Genomic DNA, 18,054 nt, shown 5'->3' on the forward strand with positions numbered 1-18,054 from the left:
GCTCACCACTGATGCTCCCCAGGGCACGCAGCTCTGGGAACCGTGGCAGCTCACCTGGCTCCATGCCTCGGGATCAGAGATTTTTTGCTGAACTTTAAAGGAATTAAATGTATGCAGATATTTATATCAAGGAAGCACATTTTGAAATACAAGGGAAACTGAGCAATGTGCCACCTCATTACACTGTCAAGGGTACATGTGAAAAAAGGCAGTGTGAAGTGTGTACCCGACTCCAGGCTCACTAAGTCTCTATCCAGCAGTCTTCATCCTGGTTCCTCCGCCCTGTTGTCAGTTCTTGCAGAGAAGGAGCGTTTGTGCTGGATCCAGGAAATTCCAGTTGGTGACACGGAGACCGGTAGCTTCTATTAAACGTAAAAGTTGGTGTTTCTTCTGCAGAGCCTGAGCTGTGCCTTCCCCCTCCCACCTTCGTTCCCTCCTACCACACATGTGAGTGGTGTCTGGACAAATGGGCAAGTGTGTCCCTAGCCCGGGAAGGGAGTCTTGTAGCTGTGACCGTACAAGCAAAGTCGCAACGTTTAAGCAACCTGTGGTTTCTTGTAACCTCTCATTTGCTCAATTTGCTGCATGTTAACTGGATCCTTTAATGGGAAATTCCTCAGGGGGCTTATTGGAACACAGCTGGGATTCTGAGAGTGAATTATGACTGATTTGTGGCTGCAATGCAGCTGGCAACATTTTCTGGGATTTTCTTAAAGCTTTTGAGAGTTTCCCTTCCACAAGTGAGTCTCTGTCCTGTGGGACACCAGCCTCCATAGGGGCCAACGCATGAACCACACACTCAGGAAGCTGGTTGTCATTTTGGTTTTTGTTTTTTAATTTGAAATAACTCTTTGAAGCAGATTCAGGGCAGATACCACTGACCTCTTATCACAAACGTTTAACATGTATTCTCAATGATAAAGTCATACAGCTTAAAACACAAAATAAAGGGTGGGGGGAAGAGAAAGAGGCCACCGCCTTTGCATGATTTCAGGTTCCATCATTTGCAAGAGGAGATATTCAATTCCAGTCTTGTCCATCTGGCTGGAGCCGTAGTATACTGGGGCTACGTAGCTGATTTTGAACTGAGGCATTTTGTCACGAATACTCACGTCTATGTTCCTCGCTCTGATTCATACTCCACCTTGCCTCCCCCAGCTCCCCGCTGCGGCTCTCGTGGGACTCGGGCTCCCTTGCGTGTCCGCTCGCACTCCTCTTCGCGGGAGCGTGCCTTTGCAGTCCTGGCTCCTGTGTGTGCAGCCTCCGTGAGTACTTGTGTAGGTGGTTTCTGTCGGGTCTGTGAGTGAGTCTAGGAGTATATGTCTGTCTTTCTGAACATGTGTACGTGTGGTGTAGCAGTGCTCTGGTTCAATAAAGCTTTCATATACATAGCAGCAATGAAGTCTTGCCGTCAGGTGACGTAAAGGGGCAGCTATTGGGTAGGGCTAGCAGATGTCGCGGGGACCACAGCCCCTCTCTGTTTGCTCTTCCTCTTCTTGGTGCCAGACTTAGCATCTTTGGTGTCTTTTCGATTTCTGTTTCCATTCATATTATCTTGCTTTCCTTGCTCTTCTTTTTTCTTTCTTTTCCCTGCAGTAAAGCAAAGGGCAGCAGTGAGGCTCTCCGGCAGAAGGAACGTGTTTGCCCAGCTAGCTGGCACACTGGCCCGGCCGGCACGTGGGCTCCCTGACTTCGCTCGAAAGGCGTGCGACAGGCATGCACATCTCCTCTGCAAGGACAGAGAGGTGGTGGAAGAACAGGCCTATCTGCCAAACTGGTATTTATATTTAGAGCTGTTGCCTAAAGATAAACAGGGGAGGAAGCTCAAATCTGGAGTTAGGTGTGTAATTTTCAGTCTCGGGCAGAACTTTTAAGACCTGCGTTTCTCTGCTGTTACATAGCAAGCCCCATAGCATAACACGCACATGACCGTGCACATCGGAGTTACCGAAATGCACCTCCCCTTTCCCAGTGTTTTATCTCTGTGTTGTTAGTCACTGCTTAGAACCAGTTTCCCTCAAAACAGCATCCCGACTGCAATCCTTGTCCATCTCGTAAGAGGATGACCAAACCACTGCTCATCCTCAAGACACCCTAATTCCTGGGAGAAGCACAGGCCTTAGCGTTTCTGCAAGGGGCTGGAGAAGGTGACTCCCATCGCCACATCACGCATGGGCTTGCACCTTCAGCTGCCTTGCCCGTCTGCCTTATTTGCTCTGTGTCCAGTGAAGAAGCTAAAGCGTGTGAGAAGACACAGCAAACGTGCAGGCCGTGCTGAGGCTCCCCCTCGCAGAGCTCTGTGCCGCTTCCCCGGGGGCTCTAGCCGCTGCCTGGTGCCGGGCTCCCTCAGAGCTCCGTGGGGGCCCGGACGGGAACCGCACCGCGCCGCCCGCTCTCCGTGCCGCCGAGGGGCCGCACGTTTCGGCAGCTCGCTCACCTTCGGGGCACTGGTTCTTCTGCACGGTGCATCTGCGCACCTCCGTGGTGGCAGGACACAGGGACGCGTCCCCAGAGGGGGCCTGCAGGACCCTCCGCGTTCGATCCTCGTTGCCCTTCTTGAAGCCACACAGCTTCCTCTTCTTGGAGCAGGGGCCCCAGGGACCCCACTCACTCATTTCACATTGTGCTGCCGGATCACAAGAGAGGCCAGGCGTCATTCTCCTTTCTCCATTGCCGCCTCGGTACCTCCGGGAGCCCTTCCACACCGTCCCACCTCTCCCACACCCCTCCCCATGTCAGCTTTAAAGGATACGTGTGTTTCCCCAGCAGCTTCTTAAGTTTGCAAGACACCCTCTTTCTTAACATATGGCAAAAACTCTGCGTCACACTTCACAAACAAGCGGCAGGAGCGGTGCGGTGCTATTCCTCGTGCAGGGTGGTTTTCCAGAGAGCTCTGCGCTCCCGACACCTGGGTCTCTGGCCCTGCCATCACCCCCCAGACCGCTGCTGCAGCGAGACGTGGTCTCTGAAGGGTGTGTTGGCATCCTCCAAACCGGCCTTTGAAACAGCAACAGGGAAACTACCTCTTACGCCGCAACTGTAAATGTAAGCGTCATGTGGTGGAGAGTTTCTGAAGGTTTTTGTATGCGCAAATACTCAACCACTGAAAAGCAAACTAACACTCAGTTCCTTTTTTCACTGTTTTGCACAGCAGGGACTGGACAAGGGGTTCAGACATGTTTCTGTTAGGCCAGACTGGAGCTCGCACCGCGGAGGTCGTGTGTACACTCCACGATTGCCAGGAGAAAAGACTGAGAGTGAAAGCAGAAAAATGCAGACAAGTGATCGCCTCCTGACAGACAAAACGGGTGGGGGGCTATAGGTGCTGCGGGGCCCAATGTACGCCTAGAAAGGTGAGGGAAAGCTGCCCGAGCGCTGCTTACCAGGACTGCTGCACTCCATGGTGCCGTTGGCAGCGGAGTAGCCTTCGGGGCATGTGACGTAACATCTGCCTTTGTGCAAATACAAACCTTCCTTACATTTTGTGCAAAAGTTTCGACTGAAACAGGACTCACAGTTCTCAATTTTGCATTCTGGGGAGAAAACACAAAGCCATCATGTAGTCTGACGTGAGCAAACCAGCTGGCAGGCCAGGCTGCGCGTGCGGCGTACGGGAGCCGTGCCCGGCACCGAGGTACGGCCGGTACGCCGAGCCGAGGGCGGGCACCTCCGTGCAGGGCAGCTGCAGGGAGCGGCGGAGCGACACGGGTCGCGGCTGCTTCAGCGGGGCCAGCAGCCCGAGTCCGGCAGGCGGGCAGCAGGCTTGGGCCGCAGCGTAGCGAACCCCAAGAGGCTCAGGACGTACTTGACTCGACAGCTAACGAGAGCTGCAAACAGCCAGGCGAGTCTCTGAACGTCCTGCTGGGTCTGGCTCGTGCTACTCAGAAGTCAGTTTTCTTTGCACTGTTCCTTGATGCAGCGCAGAGCCACTGTGCTACAGCTCTGAGCGCCAGCAGCAGCCACCACCAGAACCAAATCAGAGAGGGTGGAAAAGGTTTGGGCTGGTGCTCAGCTTAAGCATCAGTCAGCCAAAGTGGAAAAGTGCAAAGAATAAAGGCCGGTATCAACTGCTCCAGCTGCAGCTTCAGTATAGGCTGCAATAAAACTGAGTTAGATGGAAAGCTGGCCATGAGGGTGGCTTGCATGAAGCTGCCAGGGAAATGATTGCATTTTTCCATGTCCAGCTTCCTTTCCAGTGCTCTGGCTGAAAGAGGCAGCTCCAGACTGAGGATCTCTTTCAGACAGCTGCTTATTTATGGGGAATGGCAGAAGATAGAAGAAATGGTACTTGTGCAAGTAATTCCTTAAAAGCTGAAGAGATTTCCCTCCTTCTGCTTCCTCCTGAAGAAGGAGGATGCCAGCCTGGCAGTCTGGTAACAGCTACCCAAATGTCCTGCAAGACAGCCCTGTCCAGTGTGTCTGTATGGCGTGGAGCGTTTCGCTAGAGGGAAACCCAGCCCTGGAGCCTCTGCTGTCGGCACTCTGCTCTGCGGGATGACCGGCCGTGCCAACAGCACAGACGTCCGCAGAGGCCGTCTGAGACCAAGAGAGATGGAGAGGCCAACGTTCAAGTCAGAAGGTGCCCGGAAGGGCTGAGGTACAGGCAGTGGATGCTCGATAGGTTTTTCATGTCATTGATAGGCCAATATCCTGCAATTTATCCTTCTCTGTTGACAATTTATATGGGCTTTTCCAAGCCCACATGAATTAATTTTACTGCTTTTCTTGACCTTGGTTTGGCAGGAGCTATCAGCAGGTGGTGTGGGAGACGGAGGCTCCTTGGAGCGTCCTCCTTCTCCGGCGGTGCGCTGGGAAGCAGCCCGTGCCTGCGGCAGAGCGGCCGTGCAGGGAGGCTGACCCCAGCCCCGGCACAGCCATGCCGACCGCAGCGAGTGCGGAAACGCCGCACACCAAGGTGCCTTAGGCAACATCGCTGTAAAGGAGTCATTTTATGGGGACTGTCCCCTGGGCAGATCCCTGTCCCCCCTTTGACATAATGACGGCGTTTCTTCCTACCTGACCCGGGGCGACATAATCTACGGCAAGGCGCTGACACCCCCCAAGCCTCGCCCCTTCCCTCCCGGCCCCGGTACTCACTGATGCACTTGTTCATGTCTGTATTGCGAAGGCCAAAGTATCCCAGCGGACAAGACGGCAGGCAAATCCCGATCTGTCGGATGTCGTTCCTCTCCAGAAGGATGAAGAGCTTGGGGGAGCATCTCAGGCACCCGTTGAACTCGGAGCACAGGTCGCAGCCTCTGGCGCAGCCCTGACTGAGCTCGGTGCTAACTGGAACGGCAAGAGAGAGCCCGGGCGGTCAGCAGCCCTCAGAGGACAAGCCGCCCCGCGCCCGGCGGCCTCCGGGCGCCTGCACCGGCATCGGGGCGATTAGCGCCGGGATCCAAAAGCAGCCGTGAGTTACAAGCAGCCTCCACCGGCGCTGGCCCCCGCCGGGCTCCCGGCCCCGCAGGGGATGGTGACGGGCTGGGGACCCCCGGCAGGAGCAGGGGGACGCGCGCCCCGAGTCTCCTCCGCATCCTTCCAGCCCGGGACGGCGCTGCGCCAGGCTCCCGAGGAGGCACCCGCGAGCGGCTGCAGCAAGAGTCCCGCGTTCGAGCGCGCTGTGTCCCCCTTACGCTAATCGTGCCTGGCAACACCAGAGATTTCACTGCTCTCAAAATAGAGATGTGTTCTCAGCGTGTAGGTCCAGTCCAAGAAAAATACTCAATCCCGTGTCTTGAGAATTTTCTGCTTTTAATTATCATACAAAATGCTGCTTGTTTTGAAAGCAATAGCTTTCTTTGCAGGCTAGAATGCAGGTTATTTTTATTAGTTTATTATGCAAGCAGCATCCTTGTTTATAGAAGGGCTGTGTATTTACAAATGTATTATTTTAAGCGCTATGTTTACTAGCCTTCAAAAGCAAGCACGGACCACCAGAGCACTCGTGCCAGACCAAGAGGTAAGAAAACTTCCCTCTCCCTCCCGCGGCGATCCGAAATCCCAGCAGCTCCCGCGCTTGCTCGGCGGTGACGTGGCTGGGGCTCCGCGGGGTCCTGCCAGGGGCACGGAGGCGGCTCCAGCCTCAGAAAATGAAACAGAAAGCAGAGCCGGTTCCTGCCCGCAGGGAGCAGATGCTCGTGCTGGCCGGGGGCTGCTCACCAGGTCCGGACCGTGGCCCCCGCGGTGTGCCAGCGTCCCCGAGCCGGGAGCCCCGGTGCGTCCCCGTGCACAGTGCATGGCACGGCCTCATCACATGCCGCTGGCACCTCGGGGCCACGACACCAGTTTTCCCCTCTTTTCATGGAGCTCAACACTTGCAGTTTTAATATAAGAAGATTTTTATAAAACTTAGTTTAAACTGGTTTTAATGTAAACCAGGGTTAAAACCAGCTTGCACAAACGAGGGCAAACCCATGTGGTGATGCTGGAGCCAATTAACACAGGTTGCCCGTGTTAGTCACTGAGTGCAACCGGCCAGGGAACACCCCAGCTGCCGGGGATGATTAAAAACTGCCCTTTCTGCACCCTCAGTCCTCCCCAAACCAGGCACCTTTAGCTGCACTGCATCCAGTGGCTTTGGCTCTGCCTCCTGCCCCAGCGGCCGAGCTGGCGCTGGTTTGGGCCTGGTGCCGCCCTGGGTGACTGCAGGGCGAGCGCTGTCCCTGGAGCAGCCCCAGCGCGAGGTCGGGGCGAGAGCGGGAGCCGGGGCAGGAGCTGGGGCAGGTGCCCAGCTGGCCTCACTGAGCTTATAAAAGCAGGAGCAGGGCTGTAGGGCTGGCTGATGATGAGTGTGGGAGGAAGGGCTGCTCCAGAGACATGCACGTGCTCCTGCTTGCAAGCTTGCTTTCTTTCTTTCTTTCTTTCTATCTCTTTCTTTCTCTCTTTTTGGGTGTGCACGAGTGATGATAGTCCTGCTGCGTGAGCCGATGCTGAGCGGCACCGGGACAGGGACGGGGCTGGCTGGGGAGCAGCTGGGCTCCTCTGCTCGGGGGTCCCCGCTGCAGCGGTGGGGAAGGCTGGGCAGCAACGTGCACGGCCAGACCCACGCCTGCAGGGCACGGGACGGAGGGAGGGTCGAGGTGAGCCCCAGCACTGCAGGAAGAGAAGCTGACCCTGGCTCTGCTCTGAGGAGTGAACTGCTCGGCTGCAATTCCCAGCTCGCTCCAAGTGCGAGGAAGCGCTGGCTACTGCCAGCTGAGCGCCCCAGCCTTTGGCACGGCTCCTTCCCACCCGTCCTGGAGGTGCCCACGGGGTAATTGCTGTCAGGGCACAGGGCAATCGCCTGCAGGATGAGTTACTGCGTGTCGTTAACGTGGGAGCAGGGCAAGGGAGGGCACTGGCTCTGTGCATTACGTAAATTCACTATCTGTATCAATAGTACAGCAGGAAATAGGAGAAAAGCGTTTCATACGTACTTCGTCTTTGCCTCTTGCCCTTCAGCACTTTGCTGCTGCCTGTTAGATCCATGGAGCTTAGAAAAACCACCGCCACAAGGAGTCCAAGCTGCATAGTAACTCTCCAGCGCTGCCGCCCCTATGTCGCAGGGTGGTCGGGGGTCCGGTCTGCAGCTGGGGATCTCGGTCTGCTGCTGCTAGTAAGTCTTGGGCTGGATCAGGGCTGAGTGTCTGTGCACGAAGCCTGGTGCAGGACCATATCCGCAGACGGTAACATCAGCCACAGACAGCTTAGGTCGCAGGTAACATGATTCTGCTGTCAACCCCATAAGGAGCGCCGGAGTGTGGGTCTAGTCCCATCTGGGGGCTCGGGCTGCGAGCGTTAGCTGTGTGTAGTGTCCACGTGCGTGCACAGCAGCTGGAAAGGAAAAGAACATTAACTTTACCAAATAATAAACACTGCTTTGCATCATTCCTGCAAGGGCTCAGCTGGGCGCTGCAGCGAGGGGGCACAAAAGCCCTAAAATGAAACTGGAGAAGCAGCACGTGGAGCTGCGTGGAGGAGATTGCCCACCATGCTTGTCTGCAAGTCACTGCTCTGCTCAGCAGCAATTAGCACGTGATTTTCCTGTAGAAATGTGTGATGCAGTTTTGCCATCTGCCGTTGTTGCGTGCAGTTATAGCTGTAACTTGCTTAAAACAGTGGCAGTCCTCCGCGGCCTCCGCTCATCGAGGAGCAGATGGCCTCTGCGGACTGCCAAGCCCGCGAGCTGTTTCCCATCAAGCGGGCAGCTCTGGGGCTGCTGATGGAGCCGGACACAGGGTGATCCTGCCGTCCCAACCAGAGACGGGGTGGGCTCATCCCGGGAGCGGGCTGAAATGCCGCCTTGCTGCTCCGAGGGAGCTTCCAAGCTGCTCAACGCCCGCTCCCCCGAAACGGCAGGGAAGGGTCAATGCTTCCCGCGGGGCCCTGTGCTCCCCGTGTGCCCAAACGCTGCCTGGGACGGTGCAGCTCCCTTCCCGTGCTTGCGGCAGACCCTTGGTATGGGGCGGCTTGAGCGGGGGAGCGGGAGGCTCTGCAGCCTTTCCGACACGGAGTGATTTAGGGTGACCTGGAGCATTGCCGTCACCCATGGGAATGGCCATTTCCCCCAGTTTTCCATCTCTATCCAATCCTGCGGCAGCGGGTTTCATGGGGAAAAAGTGCTGCAAAAGGACAACGTGTTGTCCATTATAAAATGCACTTGGACCCGTCCGGGTCCCGGGCAGAGCCGGCACGGCTCCCGCGAGGAGCAGGCTGCAGCCCGACGGGGTGAGCGGCCGTGGGGCGCGCAGAGCCGGCCGCCTCGCTCGAATCCAGGCGACGGGGCTGCCGCAGGAGCACTGTCCTGCTTCGCTTTGGGAAATGACCGTGGAGGTGACTTTTCTGCGCGTTGTGCGTCGGGGAGCGGAGGAAGTGAGACGTCCAGGCGAAGCAGGAGCTCTGACACAGCAAGCCGGGGCAGGCGCTTCTTTATGCAGCCGGCAAAGCAAAGCCCCGCCAACTACTGCCGCTGTGGGGGAATAAAGGCGACAACATTCACTCTGGGAGGTCAAGTGAAACAGAAAATGGTTTTAATCCCTTTATAACAACCACGCAATCGCCGATGCCCCAAACGGCCGGTGCAGATGGTGCGAGAACGACGACGCTGGCTGCGGGGCGCGAGGGGCCGGTGCTCGGCGGGGCGGGTGCGTGGGCACCGCTGACCGCCCCGAGCAGCACCGCGGCCCGGCCCGGCCCACGTTCCCCCAGATTAGTGCTTAGAGCTGGCTGAGGTGGAGGGAGCTTCGTGCTCTAACTGCAGTAGGCGTCCCGGTAAAGCGGGCGCTCTCAGGAAGTACACGCTGAACCTGCTCCGGTTCTTCAGTATTTACACAACACTCACTGTTGAGGCAAACTCTGTTTTCTGTAGAGACAGCAGCAGGAACCGTCTGAGGGAGCACGTACTTCCCCAGCGTGCCAAGAGCCAGCAGGAAGCTTGTGCCTCAGCTCCGTATCCCCGTCTCTTGGGCTTGTTCAGTGCAAGGGGCAGGGGAGCACGCCGGGAGAACTGGAGCCCATGAACACAGACCGCGTGAACGCGTACTTTTCCCCCACTATTTCCTCGCACTCTAGCCCAGAGAGAGCCTGCTCCTCCGGCAACAGCTGCCCACTCGCGCAGCAGAGCTACCGGCATCCTGGGCGATGGAAAGCCGGTGCCAAGATCGATCACGAGCAAATTTCCCGTGTTTCGAAACCTCCCCTGCAGCTCGCCCGTGCAGCGCCTGTGTCCGCACCATGCCCACGGCGGAGGCTGCAGCAGGAGCTGGGTTTGCAGCTCTCCCTGCCCTCACCCCGGGACACAGACTATGGCTCTTTATGCTATTGAGGCCATCAGTCGAGCTCAGGTTGCTTCAAACAATTTCCAGTCTAAACATTAGCAGGATTTATGCCATTATCCCATCGACAGGAAGAATTTGGGGTAACCCGAATTGCTCTGGATTCATTTATAGAGAGACCTGGCCCCTGCATCCGAGATGACAGTAAGCCTTGTTTGCAATTCAATCAGGATAAATTGGTCCTTGTGAGCTCCAATGCAAACCAGAAAATGTAAACCATTCAGATAATTTACCATTAGTCCTCCTACACACAAGGTGAGGCAGACCAACGTTATATCTCTGGGGTATTTGAGACCTAATCCACAATAACCAATTTGCTGATATATTGCCTCTTGCCCAATGTATCAAGCTATCAGTAATGTAAACGGGCTCTCCAAAGGTTTACTGAAGCCAGGAGAGAAGGACCAGATGCTTGGGCGAGGACTGGAGGCAGGACAAAGTCCGATCGCAGCAGCAGCAATAAGGAAGCCCGGGAAGGGCACGTGGCAGTGCAGGTTGGCTGCCCACAGCCGTCAGCTATGAATGCTGGGGAATCTCAGTCTCCGGGACCTCGGGCTAGGGGGATAAATTGAGTTGCATCCCACTGCCTGATGAATTTCACCTTGGCAGCCTGTTTTTATGCAAGGAGAACAGATTCCATAAATTTATTCATTTTTCCAATTTTGTTTTCAGTTCCTCACATTCTCTTGCTACAGCATATTTCAAGCTTAGGCTGCTCTGATTTTGGCATGTGGATGATTTGCTGCACAGCCCCACATCGCTGCTGGTGCAAGCACAAGACTTAGAGTAGCTGCACACTGTCGGCTCCTGCAACACAGCGGTCAAAATTTGCTTGCCATTCATTCTTGCAATGTTTGCTTAAAATTTACCAGTCTAGTGAAAACTCCCACTGATACCCGCAAAGACATTTGCAGGCAGGAACGAAGACGAGACAAGGTTTGGCAGATTCCCCAAGCTTTGTATACCCTTTCTGTGAGCCCGTTGTGTAAGGGCAGCGGTGCCCCCATGATCTGAGGTGGCTGGAGGGGGCAGGAGGAGGAGGAGGAGGAGGAGGAGGAGGAGGAGGAGAAGCTAATGAGAAGCAGCCAGCCGCGAGTGCGGGGTGTCTCAGGTGGACGGCGGGTGGTTTCTCCCCTCGCAGCAGCGGTTTCGGAGCCCCCAGCGTGGTGCACGTATGGATGCTGCTGGAGCTGCAGCACCGTGAGAAGAGCATAGCGGCAACAGCCAGTAATTCCTTATTCTTGGGGAACATCTCCAGGCAGGACGTCTCCCGCACTGCTGCTGCCAGAGCCCAGATCCCCATCCCGCGCCGCGTCACTCCCCGCGTAGCACCTGGACGGGATGCACCAGCCCTGCTTTCCCGGGCAGGGGCTGCTTTCGGCATCTCATTTTTCACCTCCCGGGTGGCCCTGCCAGGGAGAGGGCTGAGCGGCTCCCCCAGCACGGCTCAGCATCCTTTTGGGGGGAGGAGGGACCTTTCGGAAAAGCAGGAGCCCATGCACGAGCCTATCATGCTTCGGTTTGGGACGGGGAGGGCGAGACCGGGGAGGCACGAGGTGGCCCCAGTCCCGGGCAGAACCTGCCGCCGAGTTTCTAATGCTCACTGGGAACGTCTCCCTCTCTTTCTCCCTGTCTAAGGGGTGTTTTCTCTGCCGGTAAAGCAGCGCTAGCGCTGCCGTGCCGCGTGAGGAGCACGTTGAACCCCCTCGCGGAAGAAGGTCCCACGTATGCACGGCTTGGTCGTTGCTGCTGCCGCGGGGCGTCTCACGGCCGCCGGCCAGCAAGCATCTCCCTGCGTGCACACGCAGAGCCACTTTGTTCTGCTTAATCCTTGAAGCAATAAAAGACGGCTGCATTAAGTCAAATTTCCGAACCAGAAGGTCTTCATTTGATATGATATCCAAGTGCCAAGTTCTGCAAAATCCCTAGCCCATAAACTTCACTGAGAAAATAAAGTAATAAAAAACGATCTGGCAGCAGAGCTCTCCGCAGCATTGTTGAGGTCTGACTCCTTCCACCGGCTTCTGCGCGGCCGCTCCTCGGGTCTGCCGTGACCCTGCTAGCGGGGAGCACGTCCCGGCCGGGCGCCCGCCGGGCTGCTCCCAGCCGCGGTGCTCCCCGGGGCCCGGCACGGCTCGGCCGCCGGCTCCCGGGCCAGCGGCTCTCCAGGCTGCCGCTGCGGCACCCGGCGCGGAGGCTCCTCCAAGCGCCGCCGGGACCGACACATCACTGCCGTCTCCCCGGGAGTGCTTGTGCTTCCGCCTTGTAAAACGTCGGGGAGTTTTTTACTGGGAGATTTTCATGACCCGTTCGTGCCTCTAACGCAGGCGGCGCGGTTGGTCTGGAGGGAAACGGGAGCACCGGGGCCGTGCAGCCGGCTGCGAGCGCTGGCGCGTGGCCGGGAGGCCGGCGGTCCTCCTGTCCGCTCCGAACCGCGAGGTCCTTCGCACAGAAATCGAGCAGCACCCGAAGATGCCCTGAGCCCTCCCTGCGGCACCGCGGGGCAGCAGCTGCCTGGCGTTTAGCTGGGGTCGCTAAGCAATCAAGCCTATTCTCATTAGCTGCAGCTTTGCGTAGTTTTAAGCCTTCCTAAAGTTCAGGAACACTCTTAGCACATGCCAGCTGGTGAGGAAGGCACTAGAGCTGTAGCAGGCAAATCAGACTGCAGACCAGGATTTTCCAACCAGACCAAGTTTCAGACCAAAGCAGGAGCAGGTGGCACCGAGAATGTAGCTCTTCCATCAGAAGAGCTTCCAAACAACCCTTAAAAGTCGCATTGCCGCGCAGCGAAGTGCCCAGCAGCCTTCTGGGGAGAGAGGCAGAGCTGATGCGCACCGTGCAGGGTGCAAGCCCCGCTCCCTGGGACCCGGGAGCATGGGGACCGCAGTGGTCAAGCGCAAAACCAGGCGTAAAACCAGAGCAGGCTGCCGAAGGGCTCCTCTTCCCACACGAACAGGCACCTGTTCTGTCCAGTACGTGGTTCCCCTCCAATTTCAGCATAAATGCGTCCAAACAAGGGCTTGCAGCAATGTCCTACGATTGGCTTTGAATGCACGCTTTTTAAAAGCAATTTGCCAGGGCTCGCAGGAGCCCAGCAAGCCACAAGCCGCTGTGCTAATCAGCTTCTCCAGCCAAAAGCAGAGACGAAGCCTGGGGCTGATGCCCCAAACAGCACCTGGGGCTTCCGCACAGCGTCGTGGTCGCGTGCGAAGGAAGCATCTGCCGAGTGCGAGCTTCCTACAGGGATTCCCAGTGCGCTGGCTCTCCCCCCGAAATGCCACTGCCTGGGAAACCTGAGCCGTGCGGAGCCCTGGAGAACGGCGCTGTTTCCAGGAGCAGAAGGAAAAACACAACTGGGAAAAACAAACTCAGCTTTGGGCAGGACGGGGAGGTCGGTTAGTGGAAGGCGGTGGGCAGGGACCGCCCGAGCCTTCTCCACACCGGGCATCGGTGCGAGCCAAGCTGCACACAGACTTGCGCCTGCCCCTTGGAGGGGGCTCGCGGCAGCCCCTGCCGCCGGCACGGAGGGATGCTGCTGAGGCGGGGTCGGTGCGGAGGGACCCAGCGCTGAGCCCTGGGGAGCCCAGCATGAGCTGTGCCACCGCAGAGAGCGCTGCTCAGCCGTGTCCCCAGCGCACGGACCTCCAGGTTCGAGGACTCTGCACTGGTGGCCGCCGGCGCGTGCAGGAGAGCAAAGGCTCCGTCCCCGCCACGCCGTGCAACGTGCGCTTCTGCCAGCACTGCCCTCTCGTGCGACGCGGCTCTGAGCCCAAGCTGCATCGCCTGAACGCCCGTCGCCCCTCCGGAGAGTCAGCGCCAAGGCGCGCGGGAGCCTGAGCCCCTGCGAAACCACGGGGATCCAGGGGTGAAAATTCCCCCACGCCCGCGTTTTGGGACACGCGGCAGCCCCGGCCCGGCCGCGCGGAGGACGGGCAGGACGGTTTGGGCTAATCCGAGCCTCCACCAGGCTCCAGAGCTCCCCGGCGGCAGCCGAGCCCCCACGCAAGCCCCCGCAGCGCTGCCCCCCGTGCCGGTGCGGCCTCCGGCCACGGCCGTGGTCGCTGCCTGAGCCCCCAGCGCCGCCGGGGCAGGCATTCAGCCCGCTCCCCCGCAGCTGCTGCCGTCGGGGCGGCTGCATCGCCGCTGTGCCGCAGGGCAGCTCCGCAGCCGTCCCGGCCGGGCGCACGGCCCCGGCCCCGGGCGCCGGCAGGGAAGGTGGGCACGGTGCCACCGCCGGCTGCGCCGGGCTCTGCGTCCCGCACCGGGAGCGAGCTCCCACGGGCGAGAAACGTCGCTAAGCGCCGCGGGAGCTGGCCGGGCAACGGGGCGGCGCGGCAGCCCCGCTCCCACGAGCACCGCTCGCCCCGGGGCAGGGGACGCGCGGGGCGGCTGTGGGCTCGCCTGCCTCTGCGGCAGCCCGCGGGGCGAGCGCTCCATCCAAACAAGCATGCACTCGGAAACCCTTACCTCCGCCTTGTCACTCCCTCATCCCTGCCGGCAAGACTCTACTGGTTGCTCGGTTTTAAAGTACTACAAGACCAACTACAAAAATCCTCGGTTCTTCCAGAGAAGGTTACGTGCACGCTTCTGTCAAAAAAAAACCCAACCATTCATGGCGAGTTCATGGAGAAGTCTGGTGCATTTGGGTCTGGGGGTTTTGTTCACTTGTCTCCTACGGCAGGTTTCTAAGAGCTCCCCAGGCTTTGCGCAGAGAAACAAGCCCTTCTGCGATGTGCAGGATTTCAGCTCGTAAAGATCGCCCAGGCTAGTTCATGCTCCATCAGCCCACGCTGCTCCCTGTGTATGCAAAGCAGAAAGTATGTGATCATATCAGAGCAATTTGCACATTAATAAATCCTGGTTTCAATGCCATAGACTCCATCCCCATTCAGGGAGTAGGGGGTTTATTATTATTATTACCAGAGTATCCAGCTTTGTAAAGGCATCCAGTGCAAACTCCTGCATGAGGGAATTCCACCCCACTAGTACCACCTCCTAAGACAATATCCAGCCAAAATATTGTGGCTGTTGCAAAACCCGGACTGGAGCTCCACAAAGGACCTTCCAGCGTTGCATCCAGAGCCAACAGGGTCTCAGTAAATTACTGCAGAGTGACACAACATCTAGTTTTCTTTGTAGTCTCTTTTATTTATGACTGTTAATTCCAAGTTATTACTAACATTTCAGTGGTAACTGGCACATGCAGTCATCAGCTGTCACAACTGCATCTGTCAATAAACATGTAAAATATTAAAAGCAGCTTATTATCCTCTGGAGGGGGGAAGACACTAAGGCGATGAGCTTTAAAGCCTGGTGATTTTCCAACCCCTGGCTGTGCAGCAGGAGGAAACGCTCACGCGAAGGAGGTCGCGATCGCGGCGGCGAGGCCGCAGGCTGGTACCTGCTCGCCAGCCGCGTCGGGACGGGGCAGAAGCGCCCGAGAGATGCCCAGCGCGGCCGGCCCCGGCGCGGGGAGGACTGCCGCCCCGCTCCCCGCTCCGCCTGCTCCACCGGCCCCGCGCCGGGCCAGGGGCTGCTGCTCCCTCCGCCGCCGCGCTCCCTCCGTCTGCAAACCTGCCGCACGAAGCCTGCCCCCTCGGACGCTTCCCGGCCTCGCCGCCCCGGGGTCCTCTCTCTGGAGGTACCCGGGGCTGCGGCCTTTGCGGGCGCTGCAAAAATCAGCAGCGTTGCCTTCCCGGTTCTCTACAGAAAGGTAATTTGGTGATGACCCAACAAAGTGGCTCCCCAGAGCCAAAGCCAGCGGCCTGCGATGGGCAGGAGTCCGGGGAGCTGCAGAAGGAGCTGCGCCCAGTGCGCCCAGCGTAGCCAGCGTAGCCAGGGCACCCTGGGCACCCAGGGCACCCAGGGCACCCAGTGCAGCCAGCGTAGCCAGGGCACCCGCTGCAGCCAGTGCAGCCAGGGCACCCGGTGCAGCCAGCGTAGCCAGGGCACCCGGTGCAGCCAGTGCACCCAGGGCACCCGGTGCAGCCAGCGTAGCCAGGGCACCCCGGGCAGCCAGGGCACCCAGGGCACCCAGTGCACCCAGGGCACCCGGTGCAACCAGTGTAACCAGGGCACCCAGTGCACCCAGTGCACCCAGGGCAGCCGGTGCAGCCAAGCAGCCCCAGCTGCAGCACCATGGGGCAGGACGAGGAGAAGGGCCCAGAGCTTGGCCACCTCTGCCCCTGGGCTCTGGAGCCGGGGCAGCCCCGGCTGGGCTTCCAGCCCCTCGCTGCCGGCTGCCAGCGCCTCGCCTCCGCGCGCCGAGCCGCTCTCACCGCCCTCGCTGCCCTCGCACGAGCCGCCCTCGCAGCCCTCGCCGCCCTCGCACGAGCGGCCCTCGGCTGTCAGCTGCGCTGCCGGCTGCTCCCGGATGGCTCCGCTGCTCCCGGGGAAGCGGTCAGCCCCTCCGACCATGCGCACACGCTGTAGCGCTCGTTAGAGGTGCGAGATCCACTCGAGCAGGTGCCGCCGTCCTTCCGTGATGAGTCAAACCTCCGCACTCGCCTGCTCCCCGGGGCTGGCGGGACGGCACGGGCGCACGGCGGTCCCCGACGGGGTGACTCACCGCGCGGCTCTTCCTTCGCACCGTGCTTGTGTTAATGCACTTGTACACAGAAGTTTTATTCATCCCGAGTTTTCTTTGGCACCTTGTTAAATGTCCCTGGTTTCCTCCGTGTAAATGATACCTTCTGAGATCACTGCTATCTCGCAGGAGCGTTAGTGAATATGTTTTGAATATCAGACAGATGCTAAGTGGTCACTGTTGTTCTTCTCCGTATTAAACATCCTTTCTATTTATATTTGGGATTTCTTACTTTCTGTTACAGGGAGTTCTTAAGTACCATCAAATGTCGCTCCGGGACAAAATCACTTAATTGATTGTAACACTGTAAATCTCACAGACACGAAGATCTGCTGTTTTCACACTCGCACTGGCTAGCCAGACCTCCTTCTCCCTAATCTTTCTCGGAGCACGGCAATGCCAGTTGACAGCTGTAGATCGAGTTTCAGTCTGGAGCAAATGTTTATAACGGAGCAATAAACCCTGCAGCCCGGAGACGCCGGCAAACGCAGCTGCACGGACGGGGCTGCCGGCGCATCGGCGGCGAGCGTGCAGCACAGCGCGCCCGGCCACGGCGGAGGAGAGCGACTCGCCGGCTCCCCGCAGCTGGAAGGCACCGCTGCCGAGGACGGTAAATCACGCTAAATCCTGCCTTAACACCCTCCACCATAAATCCAGCATCGAGTCACACATTTCTTCCCCTTCTGACAGGCAGCTAATTCACCGTTTTGTTTTCCTCCAGCTAATGGCTGTCGAGGCTGATCCTAAATTAATCCTAAGCAGCCTGTTTCCCTCCCGCAGGAAAGGGCGAGGAACGCCACGGTTTCCGCGGGGCGCCGACGCGGGGCAGCTCCAGGCCGGAGGCAGCACTGCCGGAGGGAGCGTCCTGCTGCCGCCTGCACCGCCGCGGCCGGGCGGGTGCCGGGCTGAGCCCACGCGGGGCCCCGGCGACCTCGGCTTGCCCAGGGCTCGGGCTCCCTCCTGCCCGCGGCGTGCCGCAGACGTGGGGTGCGTCGCCCCGGCAGCTTTTCCTCCTGCTTTCAAGCTGCTGAAATGCTAAATCGAGTTGCCTGAGAAAGCACTTGCAAGATTTGCTCCTGCAGCAGCAAGCGGATCAGCGCAGCGCAGCACCGGGCTGTCTCCCCGCTGACTGCAGCGGGAGCCGAGCGCCGGCTGTAGCTGTCACGAGGATTAATGATGGGGTTTGCACCGTAACTACCTTTGCTCGCTTTGCTAAAGCAAGATAAAAAGCCTCCACACTGGACCCACAGCCGGTCTCGTGCCCGGGGCGGCACAGAGACGGCGTTCCTGTCTCCAGCCGACACCGGGAAGGGCGAGGGAGGCCTTCGCAGCGCGGGACGGCGCCGCTCGCACCACGGGTCGCTCAGTGCCGGACGCTGCCAGCAGCCGCTTCGGGGCCGCGCTTGGGGGACCGGGGCTGCCCAGGGCCCACGGCGGGGACACCGCTCCGGGAGGGATGGCAGAGGCTGGGACTCCCCCCGGGAGCAGCGGCAGAGCGTCTCCAGAGCCAGCGCTGGGGTCTGCTTCCCTCCCTGCCGCCCGTTCGTCCCAGTTCACCCAGCTCTGGTCCCAGCCCCGCGCCCCTGCCGCTCGCGTCCGCCCAGGAAAGGGCTCTCCGGGGATCTCGTCCCGCTCCGGGACGGGCAGCGCTGC

At 58.9% G+C, this 18,054-nt stretch overlaps 1 protein-coding gene across 1 annotated transcript; it reads right to left on the reverse strand.

The window, feature by feature from the left end:
• Window positions 1–811: 811 nt before the first annotated feature.
• On the reverse strand, window positions 812–14,792 carry RSPO1 (R-spondin 1). The gene is made up of 7 exons (XM_026103697.2): window positions 14,736–14,792; window positions 14,283–14,612; window positions 7,419–7,815; window positions 5,098–5,289; window positions 3,384–3,533; window positions 2,438–2,626; window positions 812–1,590 (listed from the first exon to the last, which is right to left on the reverse strand). The coding sequence occupies exons 3-7, from the start codon at window positions 7,510–7,512 to the stop codon at window positions 1,433–1,435; spliced, it is 783 nt and encodes a 260-aa protein (XP_025959482.1). The 5' UTR covers window positions 7,513–7,815; window positions 14,283–14,612; window positions 14,736–14,792; the 3' UTR covers window positions 812–1,432.
• Window positions 14,793–18,054: the final 3,262 nt, after the last annotated feature.

The sequence above is a fragment of the Dromaius novaehollandiae genome, chromosome 23, assembly GCF_036370855.1.
Source record: "Dromaius novaehollandiae isolate bDroNov1 chromosome 23, bDroNov1.hap1, whole genome shotgun sequence".
NCBI lineage: Eukaryota > Metazoa > Chordata > Aves > Casuariiformes > Dromaiidae > Dromaius > Dromaius novaehollandiae.